The sequence below is a fragment of the Micropterus dolomieu genome, linkage group LG12, assembly GCF_021292245.1.
Source record: "Micropterus dolomieu isolate WLL.071019.BEF.003 ecotype Adirondacks linkage group LG12, ASM2129224v1, whole genome shotgun sequence".
Classification (NCBI taxonomy): Eukaryota; Metazoa; Chordata; class Actinopteri; order Centrarchiformes; family Centrarchidae; genus Micropterus; species Micropterus dolomieu.
Genome location: NC_060161.1, coordinates 11,753,280 through 11,770,786, shown reverse-complemented (window position 1 = coordinate 11,770,786; position 17,507 = coordinate 11,753,280). Strand labels below are relative to the sequence as shown.

General features: G+C 41.9%; 1 protein-coding gene across 3 annotated transcripts in view; it reads left to right on the top strand.

Moving 5' to 3' along the window:
* dock11 (dedicator of cytokinesis 11) overlaps positions 1-17,507 on the top strand; it is a 69,198-nt gene that overhangs the window by 14,284 nt on the left and 37,407 nt on the right. For all 3 annotated transcript variants that reach the window (XM_046064167.1, XM_046064166.1, XM_046064168.1), the window contains 18 exons: positions 643-726; positions 967-1,107; positions 2,852-3,118; positions 5,910-6,032; positions 6,168-6,250; positions 7,124-7,246; positions 7,504-7,580; positions 7,997-8,181; positions 8,341-8,406; positions 11,699-11,791; positions 14,290-14,413; positions 14,614-14,726; positions 14,926-15,009; positions 15,126-15,215; positions 15,594-15,715; positions 15,805-15,874; positions 15,984-16,109; positions 16,440-16,511. In XM_046064167.1, the coding sequence (XP_045920123.1) occupies positions 643-726; positions 967-1,107; positions 2,852-3,118; positions 5,910-6,032; positions 6,168-6,250; positions 7,124-7,246; positions 7,504-7,580; positions 7,997-8,181; positions 8,341-8,406; positions 11,699-11,791; positions 14,290-14,413; positions 14,614-14,726; positions 14,926-15,009; positions 15,126-15,215; positions 15,594-15,715; positions 15,805-15,874; positions 15,984-16,109; positions 16,440-16,511 (2,043 nt within the window). The remainder of the gene's footprint in view (positions 1-642; positions 727-966; positions 1,108-2,851; positions 3,119-5,909; positions 6,033-6,167; positions 6,251-7,123; positions 7,247-7,503; positions 7,581-7,996; positions 8,182-8,340; positions 8,407-11,698; positions 11,792-14,289; positions 14,414-14,613; positions 14,727-14,925; positions 15,010-15,125; positions 15,216-15,593; positions 15,716-15,804; positions 15,875-15,983; positions 16,110-16,439; positions 16,512-17,507) is intronic.

Sequence of the window (17,507 nt, the reverse complement as noted above, 5' to 3'; positions counted from 1 at the left end):
TTTGAGTCAGGTCTGAGAGCAGCAGTGTTTATTCCACAGCGGCCGCGCCGTTTTAATATGTCTGCAAAGCCAGAGCTACACACAGACAACAAAGCCCTCTGTGCTCTGCGCTGCTGTTGCACTCCGTTTGCTCTGGGCCACTCCAGCACCGCTTTCTCCCACTCCATGCAAAAAGATCACTTGAGTTTTGGCTGCAGGCTGGTCACAGAGAGAGAGCAGAAACAAGGGGAGGGGAAGTGGGGGAGGAGATGGATTAGGGCTCTTACCGTGACCTGAGGCTTTGATTTGTTTGTCTCCATTAGATTCTCTTCATTCTCCTTCTGTCTGGGTCTGTCGACTGCTCATCTTCTTCTCTGTCCCGCTCTGTGTCTGCGTTTGTGTTGGTTTACTAGCAGAGAAAACACTAAGAGGCACCTTACACCCTGCGTAGGCCCACTGTTGTGTGAGATATTACTTTTGTTTTGAAACCAGTTTCTGTTTCTCTAAAACGTCGTACAGTCACTCATGTATATAGGTTTTTTCATTGGATGAGAGTTACTAAATGGTCAGATAATAGTAAAAAAACGACATGCCCCTGTAAATGAATAAATACCTAATACATTTTTTGTTCCATGCATTCTTCTACTCTCTGTGTGTCTGCAGTACGCCAGGGAGACAGACCAGCTCAATAAGATCAACAGGAATGAAGGCAGACAAAAGCTTTTCTCTCTGGATCCTGAGACCCAGGTATCGAATATGCTTCTTACAACGTTTCTTTGTCCAATCATTTATTTATTTCACCATTGATTCAGACTATTTGTTCATTCCTCCCCTTTCCAAAATCTACACTTTTTCCTTCTACTGTACCCTCTCTCCTCTCCACTGGATCAATTTTTCTCCTTGTGTTGTTTCATCTCCCGCCTTCATGCCTGCTGCTTCCTTCTTCCCTTCTCCCCCCCCTCTTCCTCCTCCTTCTCCGATATCCAGAGGCTGGACTTCTCAGGCATCGAGCCAGATGTTAAGCCATTTGAGGAGCGCTTTGGCCGCCGCATCGTGGTCAGCTGCCACGACCTGACCTTCAGTCTCCAGGGCTGCGTTAGTGAGAAGGGTGACGGCGTCCTCACCAATGTATGTCAACACCTTACCTCCACAAGATTTTTTTTTATACTCTGCTTATATGCTACTTGTGCGTCTCCACGTACTACTACTGATGATAAACCTGACCCTAAAACGTTGGACGTAAAGTGAAACATTATTGCAAAAGGAAATAATAAAGTAACATTTTTATTATAATTTAATATATTCAATTTCATGTCGAACTCAGAGAACTTCAATTTTAAGACTACATTTTGCAACTTGAAGGTGGCCTGCTGCTGAAAATACCTCTCTACTGTCTGCATGCACCTAAGCATATCTAATGACAACACACAGTTTTCTTTTTCACGCCACACAACTTCCACCGTGCTCACCCACTGCAGTGCTGCCCCAGATAATATACCTTCATAATTCATGCTGGCCTGTCTGGAAGCAACCAGGCCAGAAAGAGGGGAACACAGCCCAACATCGCTGTAACACTTTCGTATTTTACTTTATAAAATAAGTTGAAAACAAAGAATCAGGCACTTCCACACACTGATGCTGCTTTATTGTTTTAATTTTTCTAATCTAAGCTAAAAAAAACCCACCTGAGCTTTAAACTGCGTTGCTCCAAATAAACAAGGACTTGCAAGAAGGTCCGATGAATGTGGAAAAGTCTTGAATGACGCGCGGCCGGTAGCATGAGGCAGCAGTTTAGCATATGTGAGCTCCGCCTTTGTCAGAGTGGCTTGCTGTAGGCATAAAACATCGGGTTAGACCTCCTCCTCCTGCTTGCTGGTGCATTAGAGGGGATGGTAGGAGAACTGAACGGACTCATATTTGTGGTTTGGAAGCAGTGCGCTCTCTCTCTTTCTCTCCCCTTTTCCACAGTCTCCGCTAGGTTTAATGTTTATTGGATTGCTTGTCCATCATGCAGGAACCATCCATCCTGGCATGAGTGCACTTAGTCATTCAAAAATGTGTGGGCTGCGCTGCTGCCGAGCCAATATTTGCTTTCAAACCACAGATTAATTAATCTTTGTCTGATATACAGAAAGTCAATATTTTGTAATGTAAAATATTTATTTTTACATATTTAGGCTCAATTTACTGTAAGACAAAAGTTTCTAAAAATGGAAAAAATCTACATTTCTTGTTGCAGATATAATAGTATGGCAGATTCATATTAAGACTCGCATTAATGCTAATGTTTTTGGTGGTTTGCCAGCTTCTTAATGCAGGCCGAGGCAGTTTTTATACGATTTGAGAGCCAGTGACCTTTGAGGTGTCATAGTGGAGGGTGGACACACTGAATTTTTCTGCCTCTCTGCGTCTGTTGTTTTGTTTTCTGTCACATACACATTTGTATCTGTAACAAACCCCATACTAAAACAAGTGAATTCATCCGACATTAGATGCTTTAAAGTGACTTTTGCACTGTAGGGCTAATCACCATCTCGGCCATTCATTTAACTTGTATCATGTCACACTAGTATTAGTTTAAGAGTTAAAACTTTGCTGTGCTAACCTTGAAAGGACAATGTAAGAACACGTATCAGACATTACAGGGTTAATCGCTCTCAATGCCCCCAGCATGTTAACTTCTGGGTCATGTTTAGTCCTAACATTTCTTTAAAAAAATGTAAAAGTTGGGGTGAATTCTTAACGGAGGGATTAAGCTAAATACAGCTAACGTGAAATGTGATGTCCAGTAAATGAATCTTGGGATATAATGAGCCTTGGCTGGTGTATTCAGGTGTAAATAGCTCCTAAGTGTATCTCTGCTCGACCCCAGGTGGAACCATTCTTCATCAGCCTCGCTCTCTTTGACGTCTCCAAGAGCTGCAAAATCTCGGCCGACTTCCACGTTGACCTCAACCCGCCCTGCGTCAGGGAGATGCTGGCCGACGCCGCTGGCCAGCTCTCCCCTTCGTCGGAGGAGGAGGGAGGAGGAGGTGTCAGGGAGGCAGGAGGCGTCATGGTGAACGGAGACTCGGGGAAAGGGAACGGCCTGCCTATCCTTCAGAGGGTGTCGGAGGCTCTGCTACGCTTCCCTACGCAGGTAGAAACTTGACTGAGGAAGAATGACTTGACCTGACTCACTGATTAACAGCCAGTCACAAGTGGGTGTGAAACCTGAATCATTGTAGTGTCATTCACACAGATCAAGGTGTGTGTGTAACACAGTGTTCCATCCTTTCTGTGAAACATATTTTGATGTCGGTGTCAGAAAAAACAGAATCTAATCAGAATAAAACAACAATATAAACTTTTAAGGCAAGCGATTTTAAACATCTTTTTTCGAGCTAATGGTTTTTCTCTTGCTTGCTGTGCTGCAGTTCTGGCTTTTCTGGTGCCGTAGCTCGCTTCTTACACAGAGTTTTGGCAGCGCTGTCATCCTGTCAGGTTCGAGGATTTGCTGATGTGGGTTTCACTGATTCTTAATTTTTTTCAGATGCTCTTTCTCTGCTTTTCAATCTAATCCTAAAAAATTAGGCCACATGAAGAACCATCTGAAAATGAGCACTAGTTGTTTGACTGTGTGGTTTGCTCTTCCTCAATCTCAATAACTTTAATCTCAGTGTTCTGCGGTTGTTTCTTGTAGTTGATTCACAATGTGCAGCTTAAGGTACTTTATAACATAAAAAAACTGTTAGAAGGTGAAGACGTACAAAAGAGAAACCTTAAGCAACAGCGCAAAAGCATTTTTGATTTGTACCTCTGTGTCTGTTCAAAGACACCAATAAATTGACTAGTTGAAACACATGAAAGAACCTCTGTGGTTCAGAGGGGTTACATTTACAGGAAGCCCCTCTGCGTGATGTCTCCTCAGAAGACCTTTCGGTACTTTAGTCTTCTGAAACAGAGCAGACAAAAGCAGAATAAAAACAGAAACGTAAATTAAATATATTTAGTAAGTAGCCTGTTAATATCTAAAGTTTGTAAAAAAGTACATCATCAGCAGTGGACCATTATTCACATCCTACATTTTCCAAGCCTCATCAGGTTGTGGTTGGACGCTGTCTTCTGTCCCCACACAGCGCAGCGACTGCTGAATTGTCATTTATTTCTGTAACACCGCTCAGCGTTCCCATGCTGACTGCAGCTGAGAGCAGCTCCTCATACGTCAGAGGACTCAGCTGACAGTGCAATGAATGAGTGACGGAGCTCTTTCTTCAAATAACATGATGATAGTGTTTGTCAAGCTGCTTTCTCCCTTTTAATCAAAGTGCTGTGCTTTCAATTTTCTTGCCATGGTAGTAGTTCCAGATGGTGAGCGTGTCTCCCTAGACAAAGCTTGGTCCACGTCCAGCCTTTAAACACTTTGGAAGCATCCACACAAGACATCAGTTTAGTTCATGCAGCTAGCATTTGCAAGTGATTTAAGAATCCTATTTGGTTTGCCAGTTTTCTGATTTCGGCTCAGCGCTTGATGATCTAAACTTTATGTCTGGTCACATGTCTTTGCTGTAAAGTCAACCGTTTATTTCGGAAAGGGTAGTGCACATGTGCATGTTACTCTTGGCTCAGGCCTTTTTGCAAACTCCTGCAGGTGCTGTGACATCAGCGCACACACAGACTGCCTGTTCCTCACCTTCGGCTGCTTGGCCCATTAATGTGATTAAGTCACTCAGCAAGGCTGGTGTCTGTTGTAAATTAGCAGCAGTTTGGTTATAAAACTTACTCACTTTCCATTTCCATGACAAGAGACATGACTAGGCTGTCACGTCAACAGACTGAAAACACAAATAACTTAAAGGCTAAGATGAAAGGAAGTGTTTTCTCACAAATACTCAGAGCAGAAACACTGTTTCTGATAGAGAATGCTGCAACCGGCAGCAGGCAGACTGTTATAAACACAACTTGAAAGCTGCAGACATAAAAAAAAAAAAGAAGCGGTGTGAGCTGCCGTACGTCTAATTTATGGGCTTAGTGTAAGTTCTGCCCTCCGACATATGTGAAAGTTCTACACCAGCAGAACACACACACACACACGCGCACACACACACACACACACACACACGCACGCACACACACGTACGAACAAATGCATACAAAGAGAGCAGGCTCTACCTCTGTGATTAGTGAGCTGTTATAGCTCGGCAGACCACAGTTTAATTTAGGTGCATTGGGTGTGGTCCAAGGACAGAGCCTCCACTACTTATGTCTCCACTGCATCAGCAGCTCTCGTGAAACCGACGGCCTCTGCTCCAGTTCATTACATAATTCACAAATTGAATATGTTTGAAGTGCGTATATTAAGGAGTTTTTCTGTCATCTACATCTTTTTTGATCTAAAGCTATGCACGCCTGTTAGATAGTGCAACTGCTCCCTCAGTAGTTTCACTACCTTCGCTGAAACGGACTTCCTGCTGCCTCTCACTAGCTTTTTGTTTCTGTTCCCAGAAACCTCCATTGAGGTTCTTTATTTGTGTTTAAATATGAGCAACATGTTTATTTTATTTTTTGTAATTTCTGTCCCCTGATTGTTTGTGTTGACTGACACTTCAATCTTAAAGACCAAAAATAGAAGAGCCCCATGGTGGTTTTCCTGTATAACCTACTAACAGCAGCCACTTCCCCTGCGCTTCTCTTGTAGAGAAGCAGTGGCGGAATTTAAGACGAAAAGACATGTCAAGTTTTAATTGCTGATTGCCGCCTATTTATTTGAGTACTCAGCAGTTTCTCTTCAGATCCATGTGTCCAAGTATTGATCTGGAAACAAGTCTAGAAGGAAGGTTGTAGTGAGACACTCACAGTCTGCCAATACACATAACAACCACTGATCTTGTTGAAGACTCTATCAGCAGGTCCCTACTCTAATTATCCTCCTCACTCCATCTCTCCTCCAGGGTATCTTTTCAGTGACCAACCCTCATGCCGACATCTTTCTGGTGGCTCGCGTAGAGAAGGTGTTACAGAATGGCATCACGCACTGTGCCGAGCCCTACATCAAGACCTCTGACACCAACAAGGTGCGCTGCCCTTTATTTTTCAACTCATATAAAGACTTTAACTAAGCAGCAGTTTAACATTCAGCCTCTGCCTTTTCTCTTCTGTATTGATTATTTTGTTGTTTTGTGTTTTTGTCTTCTCCCGTGTTTCTGCAGACTGCTCAGAAAGTGCTTAAAGCTGCCAAGCAGACATGCCAACGCTTGGGCCAGTACAGGATGCCATTTGCCTGGGCTGCCAAGTAAGACCGGAATAATCCATGAGTCAAAATATTCCGCAGTAATAAATCTGTTTGGATTTATCTTTGGAACAGCATAATATGAATGCAAAAGAAATGTCATCATAATACGCTAATGCACAATTTTAAAACGGTTTATTCACATATAATGTATGTATAAGTCACACATTATTTTAAAAAACAGGTTTTCAGTAGGTGATTGATTGGATCAGGTTCACCTGATATTTTTTGGGTTTGATCATTTTCAAGATATTCCAAATATTGAATTCAGTGGATTATTAACACACGTCTGGGACTGATTGTGACAAAGAATCATAATTTAAACCTGGCACATTTCTCAGTGGTTCATTTCATGCACATCTGATGGAACAGATTTTAATTCTATTTTAATCAATCCAGCTATCTATACAGGCTGCGTAACGGCTTGTTTTTTTACCCCGGAGCGTATTTTTCTGCTTCAAGTCTTATCTTCTTCAGTTTTATGCGTGTAACTACAGTGGTTATGTTTTGGTCTCTGAGCAGTACCAAAACACCAGTGACCCACACTCAACGCTGTGCCCGAACGCATCCTGTGTAAACACAGACGGAGGTGTGAAGCTGCTCTGCTAACGTGTTGCTTTTGCTACACGGGCTTAATAGACACAATGTTGGAATCAGCTCAGCAGCAAACAGTAGTAGTAGTAAAGAACCAGAGTAGTAGTGATGCAAAACATATTACAGTAAACATAATGCAGTATATATGGCCAACTGCCAGTTTAAACGTGATAGGACTACATTACGCTAGCATTAACATATTGATATAACCCTGGTAGAAAATGTGAATATTTGGCTGTTTGCGTGAGGCAGGCGCTGTAGCCACGTGTAATGTGTTTCTAGGCAGGTGTTCAAAGACGCTCAGGGCAGCCTGGACATGGATGGGAAGTTTTCTCCTCTCTACCGCCAGGACAGCAGCAAAATCTCTACTGACGATATCATCAAGCTGCTGGCAGACATCAGGAAGTGAGTCATCACCGCTCTTCTACTATTTTAGCGAGTGCTTAGTTACTTAGTTACTCAAAACACTCGTGCCCTTCCACATGTATGCCTTTGAAAGTCTATATTTCTAAAGGTACTGCATAGGTGACAACTTTGGTGCTGGATTTACCTCACTGAGGTCATCCCATAAATAAATAGCATTTTGTACGTTTAGAAAGGTTCTTTATTCGGTCTTGTTTGCACCTTGTTCTTATACTTAATCTCGTTTTTTTCCCCGTCAGACCTGAGAAGAACAAGCTTCAGATCATCCCAGGACAGCTGAATGTCACCATTGAGTGTGTCCCACCTGACTTCTCAAGTATGTTGTAATTTCTTAACCCTTTCCTTGTCCTCACAAGTTGAGTGCTGGCCTTAAACACACACTAACCTTTGCACAATGTAGATGTGAAGGAGCTGCACGCATTCTTATTTTCACAAAAAAACATGAATGAAAGTCAGTTTGGGGGTCACAAAGTAAAGAAGGATAAAGGATAGGAAAGGGGGAAGCATTCTGGGTGATGGAGAAAAAGCATGGAGTGGTTTCGCTCAAAACCACTTTGACCATTTGATTTGAAGGTCTCAGCTGTTTTTGTAATGAATATCAGTGGGTGAGTTTAGGTGTTAGCACTGTACAAATATACTTAATGACCTTGAGTTGACTTTTTTTATGGCACAAAAAACAGGAAACACAGCAGTTGAGGTTTGGTTCCCTAACTCGTGCGCTCTGTCCCCCAGATACGGTGACTTCCTCATACATTCCCGTCAAGCCCTTCGAGGATGGCTGTGAGCGGGTTTCAGTGGAGGTCGAGGAGTTCCTTCCGGAGGAGGCCAAATACAACTACCCCTATACCACTTACAAGAACCAGCTCTACATCTCCCCCCTGCAGCTCAAATACGACAACCAGAAGACCTTCACCAAGGTGCGTGACTAAGAGCGGTGATGGTGGGGATAGTAGATGAAAATCTGTTAACAATGATCACGTATGACTGATTTGACTTTAGGGGTCACACTCACTCTCACTGATGATTTGCTCTGCTGTGTGCATTGACTGAATGATGTAATGTTTCCTCCACGCCAGGCTAGAAACATAGCAATCTGCATCCAGTTCCGAGATTCAGACGAAGAAGGTGCCACCGCTTTAAAGGTGAGTTGTTTGAACTGTATATATTGCAATATGTAAGATACTGTATTTGGTAATGATACACATATCTCATTTGAATTGCGCCCTGAATTACACTTCTTATGTTTATTAATTTTGAAGTTAATTTTGTAGGTCTAGAAAGTCTCAGTTTGTCATAAAACAGTAAAGTAACATTTAGTTTTGTGCGAAAGAACTACATCTCTTGTCTCGCACGATATACGTCATGAATATGTTAACGCTGTAATGCTAAGGTAATGTTCATTGCTTGCTACTAGTTAGGGAACTTAGCTGTGTTCCACGCACAAAAGTCTCACACCTGATGTGCTTACTCCAACGACTGCTGGTCTTTTACTTACATAATCTACACATATAAGTTCTTTGACGTTAGCTCCAGTACCGTTTGCTTCAGTAACGTTAGCTTCATTAACGTTAGCTTCATTAATGTTATCTTCATTAACGTTAGCTTACGTCATTTAGAGAAACAGTTATGATGTAACATTCGCGTTTGTGGTCTTTCAGTCTAATACTTGGACAGTTTTACAAAACACTGTGACTTCTTTTGACATGCAAAATTATATTTTAAATTGACAAACAAAGTGTATTTGAGGGCACAGTTCAAATGGGATCAAAAAAATTGTTGTTTCTGTTGTTTCTCCCCATTTACTACCGTGCATAATTTTTTACGAAATAAGGTCCAGTGGTGGTCCACTGCTAGGGGAGGCACTTAGGCTCTCTTTTGCTTGAAGGTGTGTCTAGTCTTTGAATTAGTGCTGATTAGATGTAGAGTTTTTGGGCCATTAGAACTTATCTGTGATTTTCAGAATAAAGTTAATAAAATATTTTGAGAAAAGTTGAAATATTACACATTATTATTATAAAGGTTTTTTAGGACGTTGTAATGAAATGGAACCATTTACTTTTTGTTGGAGTCAATAACTGGACATGATTTGAAGCAGCGTCTAGAGCGCAGTGAGGACTTGGTAATCTTTTGCAAGGAAAAATAGTACCTGCCATACAATATGTGTGATGTTTTTATCCTAACAGCATGATTTTTGTCTCGTGGATTCTAGACATTATTCTCAAAATATTACTTGTAAAATCACTTTATTCTGGAAACAACTTTTTTTACTTCATTCTTGAAATGCCAGATTCTATTTCCTACAAGTGGCTTCAATACAGGAGATACAGGGGCCTGCCAAATGTCTGAAGCGAAATACTTTATGGTTTTGTAACTACAGCACTTGAAATGTCATACTTAAGCAAATCAATTGTCCACCCAATGCGATAATATAATGTAGGCTGACACTGACAGGCGGGAACATCATCCAGAGTGATGAGCGTATGATATACATGCACAAATAGCAGGAGATACAAGTGAAAGGGGAAAATGTCAGAAAATACAGTCCAGGTAAAGTTTATAAATATTTAAAATTTAGATTAAAGTAAAGCAATAAAACAGAGGGATATAAGGATTGGTGAAACAAGCATGCACTTCTTTCTCAACAGATTATCAGAAGTCCGGCACAAATGTCTCAGAAACAATACTGTCATGAAGACGTGTGGAATGTTGTACGGGAGATTTGATCAATAGCAGAGGCCTCAAAACATGATAAAACTTTCTTTTTATTGCTTTTCCCAAAGTGGAAGTCAGAGTGCAGCTGAGGGGCCCGAAGAGGAGAAAGGAAAAGCTTACAGAAGCTGGTTATTATAGCTGGCAGGAGCAGATAATGAATGGTCACTCTTTTTTCCTCTCTTCTCTTCCTCCTTATTTCTCTCTGGCCACACATATCAAATATTTGCGGGTGGAAAGGCTCATCAAAAGCACCGTGGATTGTTTTCCTTTTCACATTTCTTTGATTTTCAAACACCGGAGCATTTAAACTCGATGGTCTTGATTAGGACGGTCCAGACAGACAGATCAGCGTGCAGTCATGCGTATTATATCTTGGATACTGTTGAACAGACAAACACACACCCACGCAGTCTGGTCTCAAACAATGCTTGAAGTACAGAAACCAGTTTACAAACAGTGAAAGTTGAAGATTGGATCGCCCAGAGGTTATGACTTAAAAAAACAGGTCGATTTATGCTGCCTCCAAACCGTCCCCTTTGTCACAAATAATCGCCTGTTGCCCAGTCAGACCCACATTCATGAGCTCGGGTCTGATTTATGATACTGTACTTTCAATCCCTAAAAACGTGAGCTCTGCCAGCGCAGCCAGTACAAAATGTTTGGTTTTTATATGTGTGTGGTACAGTACATGTATGAACAGGACAGTCCCTGTGGCAGATAAGATCCGAGACAGCTCCTCAGGCCACACCTCGGCCCTCATCCTGAGTGAGTCAGGTAATCGGGACTCCCATCAGCCCTCCCCTACTTGCTGCTTTTTCAAAGAGCCTCTGGAATGAGTTGGTTTTTTTCCATGGTGGTGCGCAACTCCTATTTTACCTTGTGATCTGCAACAACAGATCTTTGCTTCTTCCCAGACTGAGCTGAGAATTTGATTCATGTCCCCCGTCTCTGTCTTTCTAAAAGCCTCTCCCAACCTCCAGGCTCCTCTAGTCCTCCTGTACAGGCTCCAGCTTTTTTCCTGATCCCCGCTCCTATCGTTCTCAATTTGAGTCATCATCAGTTGGCTCCAGAGCGCCATCCTTCCTCTGGCCTGCGCTGCTCATTATTGTTCATTAGAGATGTCTACAATTGTTAGCATCCTAATTACAGTATCAAACCAGCCGTTCGAACAGGTCTGTCTACCCCCCCCCCCCATTAGAAATATCCTGACCTGGTCAAGCTTGACCTTGCCACACAGGTTTATTTTTCCCACAAAACTTGTTCCTGCAGTGGCTGCCGCTCTGATACAAAACAGCTTTGGCTGCTTCTAGTGTTTGAGAGTACATTCATAAAGTAACCCAAATTTGCATATGCTAACGGCTCTCTGCCCTTTGGAAAGAAAAATAAATGTCATCACATGTGCAGTCAGAGATCTGTCTTTGTTTTTCTCGAGCAGAGGAGCGAGAACTGATAAACAGTGCTTTGTGAGGCCTGAAAATGTGTATAATCTTTCGTGATGACGTCCCTCTTGTCTAGTCAGACGCCACGCTTTTGATAATTTCAGGTTCCCCTTTCTGGTTTTTGAATTCCTTGTTTAACCTCTTGATGAAGGGCTCACACTCACCCCGTCCTTTTCTCCAAATGATGCTGGTAATCACGGGTTTCCGTGCACTTACTCACCGCCGTGGCCCCACATTAAAGGGCCTGGAGTTGGATGACTGATGCGCTTTGCTTGCCTTTCAGTGCATCTACGGCAAGCCGGGAGACTCGCTCTTCACCAGCAGCACCTACGCAGCCGTCCTGCACCACAATCAGAGCCCGGAGTTCTACGACGAGGTGAGATCCTCATTATCCCAACCTCATTCACCCAAAGCGTCGACTCAAATTCCACACATTAGGTACATTCATCAGCGGTTTTACAGGCATGTGACTTTCAGGTGATTGACACTGTCATGCACAGCACACCTCTCGGGAGATTTAATCAGAGGCAGTGGAAGCTTGCGAAGGTTCTAGGTTTTACATTAGATACACGTCTGACTGAGAGGATGTTCTCTTTAAGCTTTTATAACAGGATTGTGAAAGTTGAAGATTGGATCGCCCAGAGGTTGTAACTTGAAAACAGGTCGATTTATGCTGCATCCAAACTGTCCCCTTTGTCACAAGTAATCGCCTGTTGCCCAGTCAGACCCACATTCATGAGCTCGGGTCTGATTTATGATACTGTACTTTCAATCCCTAAAAACGTGAGCTCTGCCAGCGCAGCCAGTACAAAATGTTTGGTTTTTATGTGTGTGTGGTACAGTACATGTATGAACAGGACAGTCCCTGTGGCAGATAAGATCCGAGACAGCTCCTCAGGCCACACCTTATTGACACTGAATTAGATTTAAAGAGGAAACAATAAGAACTGGAGCAGGAATTATAAAACTCTGATTATTATTATTATGATGATGGTGATTATTAAGATGCTGTCACCTTAGATCAGTCGATGTGTTCAAAACTAACATTCCTCAGCACTGGGGTAATCCCATAAATCTGTCTCAGGGTAGAGCTGTGATCTCACACTAGTCCGGTCAAACAGTCACACATGAAGCTCAGCTAAATAGGTACATTCAGGATACTGTTAGAGCGGTAGATCACAGGAGGTCCATATGGCCCTGATAGCGAACGGATTAGGATCTTAAGAGCCCCCTGTCACACACAGAGACATGCCCTCTGGGATTTACCTCCACTTGCTTCAGCTTCCAGTCACATATTACCCAAGCAGGACAAAAATGACAGCCTGAAATGTTGTCACAATCTTATAGATGTTTCTGACTTTCCCAAGAGAAAACAATGATTTAAGCTAATGTCATAAATTGGAGAGTCGTGATATTCATCCACATTGATCCAAACATCTTAAGCTGTTTGTTGGTTACTTGATCCAAAGTAGTGGGAAAGGAGTTCTGCAGGTCAGTATGTGTCATTTCCTGTAAGAAAATCAACATGTGCGCGACACTAAATATATTTCCTTGCTGTTGCTGCCCCCTGGTGGATAAGATGTGTTATTTTTTGAGGTTTATGAAAGTGCTGTATCACTTGCGTGCCATGGTGTTTTAAGTGCTTTATCAATTCAACATCAAAAGACTGGGGAGTGATAGGCAAACTTGCACCTTTTGATGTGTATGATAAGACAGCTGAGCAAACAAGATGCCCCACTTTAAATTCATTTTATACCAGTTTATTTTAAACAAACAAAAAAAGTGTGAAAAACGCTATTCCTAGAAGAGTGAGAAACATGATGAAGCCACACTTTTCTAAACGTCCAGCGATGTAGAACATGAGTGACATTTTTTTTAGAGTTGTATCCCAGAGTAGAGTGAAGTCAAAAACAGCTGCTAATGCATTCCAGCTATCTTTGCCTGCGAAAGCGCGATTGAGATAAAATCCACTTTTCAAGAGTTACTTGGGGTTTGGCTTTAAGACTGCCTTGAAGTCGAAAAAGGCTTAGGAGATGACAGAGGACGCATGCGCAACTCAGCTCCTTCAAATCGTCCTTCTTTGTGTTTATTTGAATGTACACACCCAGCAGTTGGAATTGATACAATTCCAACTGCTGTCAGTTTGTTGGAGTTTGTTGGAGAAACCATAAAAAGAGAAGTTACCAAAGGGAAAAAGAAATATGCACAAATATCACTTTCATGCAGGATTACTTTTCCATGTAGAATACCTGCTTATTATAGGTCTCTGTAAGCATTACAAGCAATATAACTTTTAATTTAACTCTTTAAATCAGACACAAATGTGAACTATTAACACCTCAGTAATGTAAATGAAACACCGATGCACACCGTCAGCAGTTAGTGTGTCCTTCTCTTTCCCCCCTTTGTTTCACTTGAGCACATTTTCCGGCTCAAACTAATTCACCTAAAGATGGTGTCTTTTTCCACCTGGCTGCAGCGGAAGCACTTCCATGAACTTTCACCTCGCGTGAACGAACTCCTAAAGCCCAGGACTGCCCTCTTGTGTGACATTTTTATCAATACCACTATTGGTATTAGAGAAAATCATTTGGCCAGCATTGAAAAATAACCTCACCTTGGAAAATAAACACAAGTCAATCTAAAGCCCATCGACATTTGTCTTAACAAACGGTAAAGCATAAAATCAACATTGATTTGATGAGTTGTTTGTCAATTAAATATCTTTAGTATTTGGGACAACTTTTGATATTGTTACAAGTAGTAGTCCTCTGTATCATAACTACGTTATGTTCCTATTCTGGTGTCAGTGTAAAGTCTGAAATGATGCTGATGTCTTAAGCTTAAAACAGCGGCCTGCTCCAATGTGTGCAGGTAAAGGTTGAGCTGCCAGTCCACGTGCACGAGAAACACCACATCCTCTTCACCTTTTACCATATCAGCTGTGAGTCCAGCAGCAAGGCCAGCAGCAAGAAGAGAGAGGGAGTAGAGTCACTGGGTGAGTCGGCTTGGGAATTTCCTCTGCCTGTGACTGCATGTGTATGTGTCCATGAATGCATTATTAAAAAAGAAAAGAAAAGCAAATTGCTGGCTACAGTCTCCATGCTATATATTTATAGTATTTTATGCTGTTTTTAGTTATTTATCCTGATAAATGAGGCCACATAAGCCCAATACTGACACTTTCATATGTTCCAGTGGGTTACTCCTGGATGCCTTTGCTAAAAGACGGGAGGATGAAGTCAGTAGAGCTCCAGCTGCCTGTAGCAGCCACGTTGCCACCTGGATACCTGTGTCAGGACACCAGGAAGGTACAGTCCTTGCTAATAACAAAACACTATAGATATGTGATTCAGTCTTTTGGTAGGTGTGCTCATTGAAATTGCTAACTTGTAAGCTAAATGTGCAGATATAAAATTGTCACTGCATAATTTCTTCATATGTTGTGTCTCAATAAAGATACTTTCCTGAAAAAAAACTTAAAATGCTTCTTATTTGTGTGTACTTCAGTCCCAACCAGATATCAAGTGGGTGGAAAATGCCAAGACACTGTTCAAAGTGAGGACCCGTATAGCATCAACAATATATGCCCAGGTACAGCACTTTATTCTTCACACATTCTTAAAATACTCACATACATGTAGAACATGCCTTAAGGTAGCTGGTATAATAATGCGGATGATAGTGATATTGTACCGTTTCCTCCGCAGGACCTCCATCTACACAAATTCTTCCAGCACTACCAGCTGATGAGGACGACGTCAGAGGGCAGCCCAGCAGAACTGATCAAATACCTGAAGGTGAGATACCGTGAGGCAGTGCAGTCAGTTCAGAGCACTTTACAGATACTGATCCTTTACTAAGTGCAGCTCCGGATGATGTAGGGGCTGAGCTTACGGTTCAGAACATTTTATCAGCTCAACGATTAAATTAAATTATTAATCAGTGTTTTTGAGAACTTCCAGTACGGTCTCTCTCATATACATCCATCCCCATCACTCCCATCACCTGTGGTGTTCAATATCAGTACGAACGCCTTTTCACATAAATTAAAAAACATTATTATTTAATATATAATTTAATATTATATATTAAATATTTAGTATATTCTGTAACGTTTTGAAATCCAAGTTTGACATGACTTTCCTGTCTCTTCATGCATTTCTTCCCTCCCGTAGTGCCTGCATGCCATGGAGACTCATGTAACCATCAACTTCCTGCCAACGGTGCTGATGCAGCTGTTTGAGGTGCTCACAGCAGCGACCAAAGAAACCCACGAGATTGCCGTCAACTCCCTTCGGTCAGTTGTTCACTTGTGTTTCACTTTTTTCGCTATTTAATGCTGATAAAATGTTTGTCTCATAACACTGCCCTGCTCTGTGCCTTCAGCGTGATCATACATATAGTCTCCAGATGTCACGAGGAGGGTCTGGAACAGTACCTGCGCTCTTTTGTCAAGGTAACCTACCAACATGGACACTGCTACGAGGGTTATAACATCAAAGTTGTCAGTTTAAAGTGGATCTCATGTGGATTTGTGTGTTTGTTTGTGTTTTCTCTCATCTTAGTATGTGTTTGTGACCAACAACCGTGCGTCAGGAAACTCAGCGACCACTCATGAGGTGCTGGCCACCGCTGTAACAGCCACCCTCAAGCAAACGGCTGATTTCAACACCAGCAATAAACTGCTCAAGGTGTGTGGTCTGATTTTTCTTTGTCACTTTGTCCGTCCATACATTTCTCCCACCAGTCCAGCTGTAGTACCAGTATTGAACAGCGTGTGGCATACCTACCTTTAAAATGGCTCGTCATGTCCTTCATGTGGTTTCTGCTGTGGCCACTGCTAGAGAAGACATCCTCAAACATGTAGCTGCTTGTACTGTACTTCTCACCTTTCTGTGTTATTTCTGTGACATTTCGAATTATTGGTAAATACCCATCATTGCAAGGGTTGTTCTTTCCTAGGAAAGGTATATATTGTGAAATACCCATAGTAGTCTAACTCCAATCCTCTTTTATCCCAGTACTCCTGGTTCTTCTTTGAAACCATGGCCAAATCCATGGCCCAGTACCTGCAAGAGGGAAACCGCATAAAGGTCGGTGTTAACTGATTTTTTCTTCCTTTGCACAGTTTTTTTTCACAAGTTTTTTTTTCCCCCACATCTGTGCGTTTAGCAATGTGAGTCGTTACTTGTGACACTGTCCAAAGGTCAAATGTCTATATCTGGATCTCGCAGGCAAATTTATACCACATGTGATGTCAGGCCTTTTCCTGGCTCAACATGAGGCAGAGGGGTGGCAACCATCCTGATCACACGCACGCTGATAACTTTAGGAGTGAAGAACAGGACATTTACCACATTAAAGCATATTTTAGTCTAAAGAAATGAAGGAGCCGTGTTTAACATTAAATCAAGTACAACATAAAAACGAATGTGTTAATTTACCCAGTTAAATCAAATCAAATGTAACACAAGCTGTTGCTTTCATTTATAGCTCACAGGGCTCCTCTTGTAGTGTAGCAGATGGAAATTCCTGGATATTAAATGTTCATCTGCAAGTTTCTGCAGTGGGCCCGGTAATATTTGTTCTTACTGACGCATGTCACATGACACGGTTAAGCTCTGTTTGAGACTGAAATTCAATACTTAATAGCTTCAGTATCTGCTGGCAAAATAATATTTACACAAATGTAGATCTCCTGTTTTTGAAGCATTTAAAATGTATTTAAAAAGAATTGTATTTTAAGTTATCGCCTCTCACACCTTCACAATATATACCATAAGGCAGCCTCATCATCATTTTATTTATTTTACTTCCTAATTTAAAGTATTTGCTTTTCTATGTAAATGTGTAAGTCATGTTCTCAGATGTTTGTTTGAACTTTTCTATTTGATAAAGTTGGGGGGGGGGGGGGACAACAAACACTCTGGCTTTGTAGTCGCTTTACAGGACGGCGTTCAGTCACACATGGAGAGGCGCATAGAGCAGACTGCCATTCGCAGCGCAAAGGCCTGCTGATATAAAACTATATTGAAGGATCAAACGGCAGGGGAAAGCAGTTTAGTTTGATTAATTTTGCTTTGTGTGTG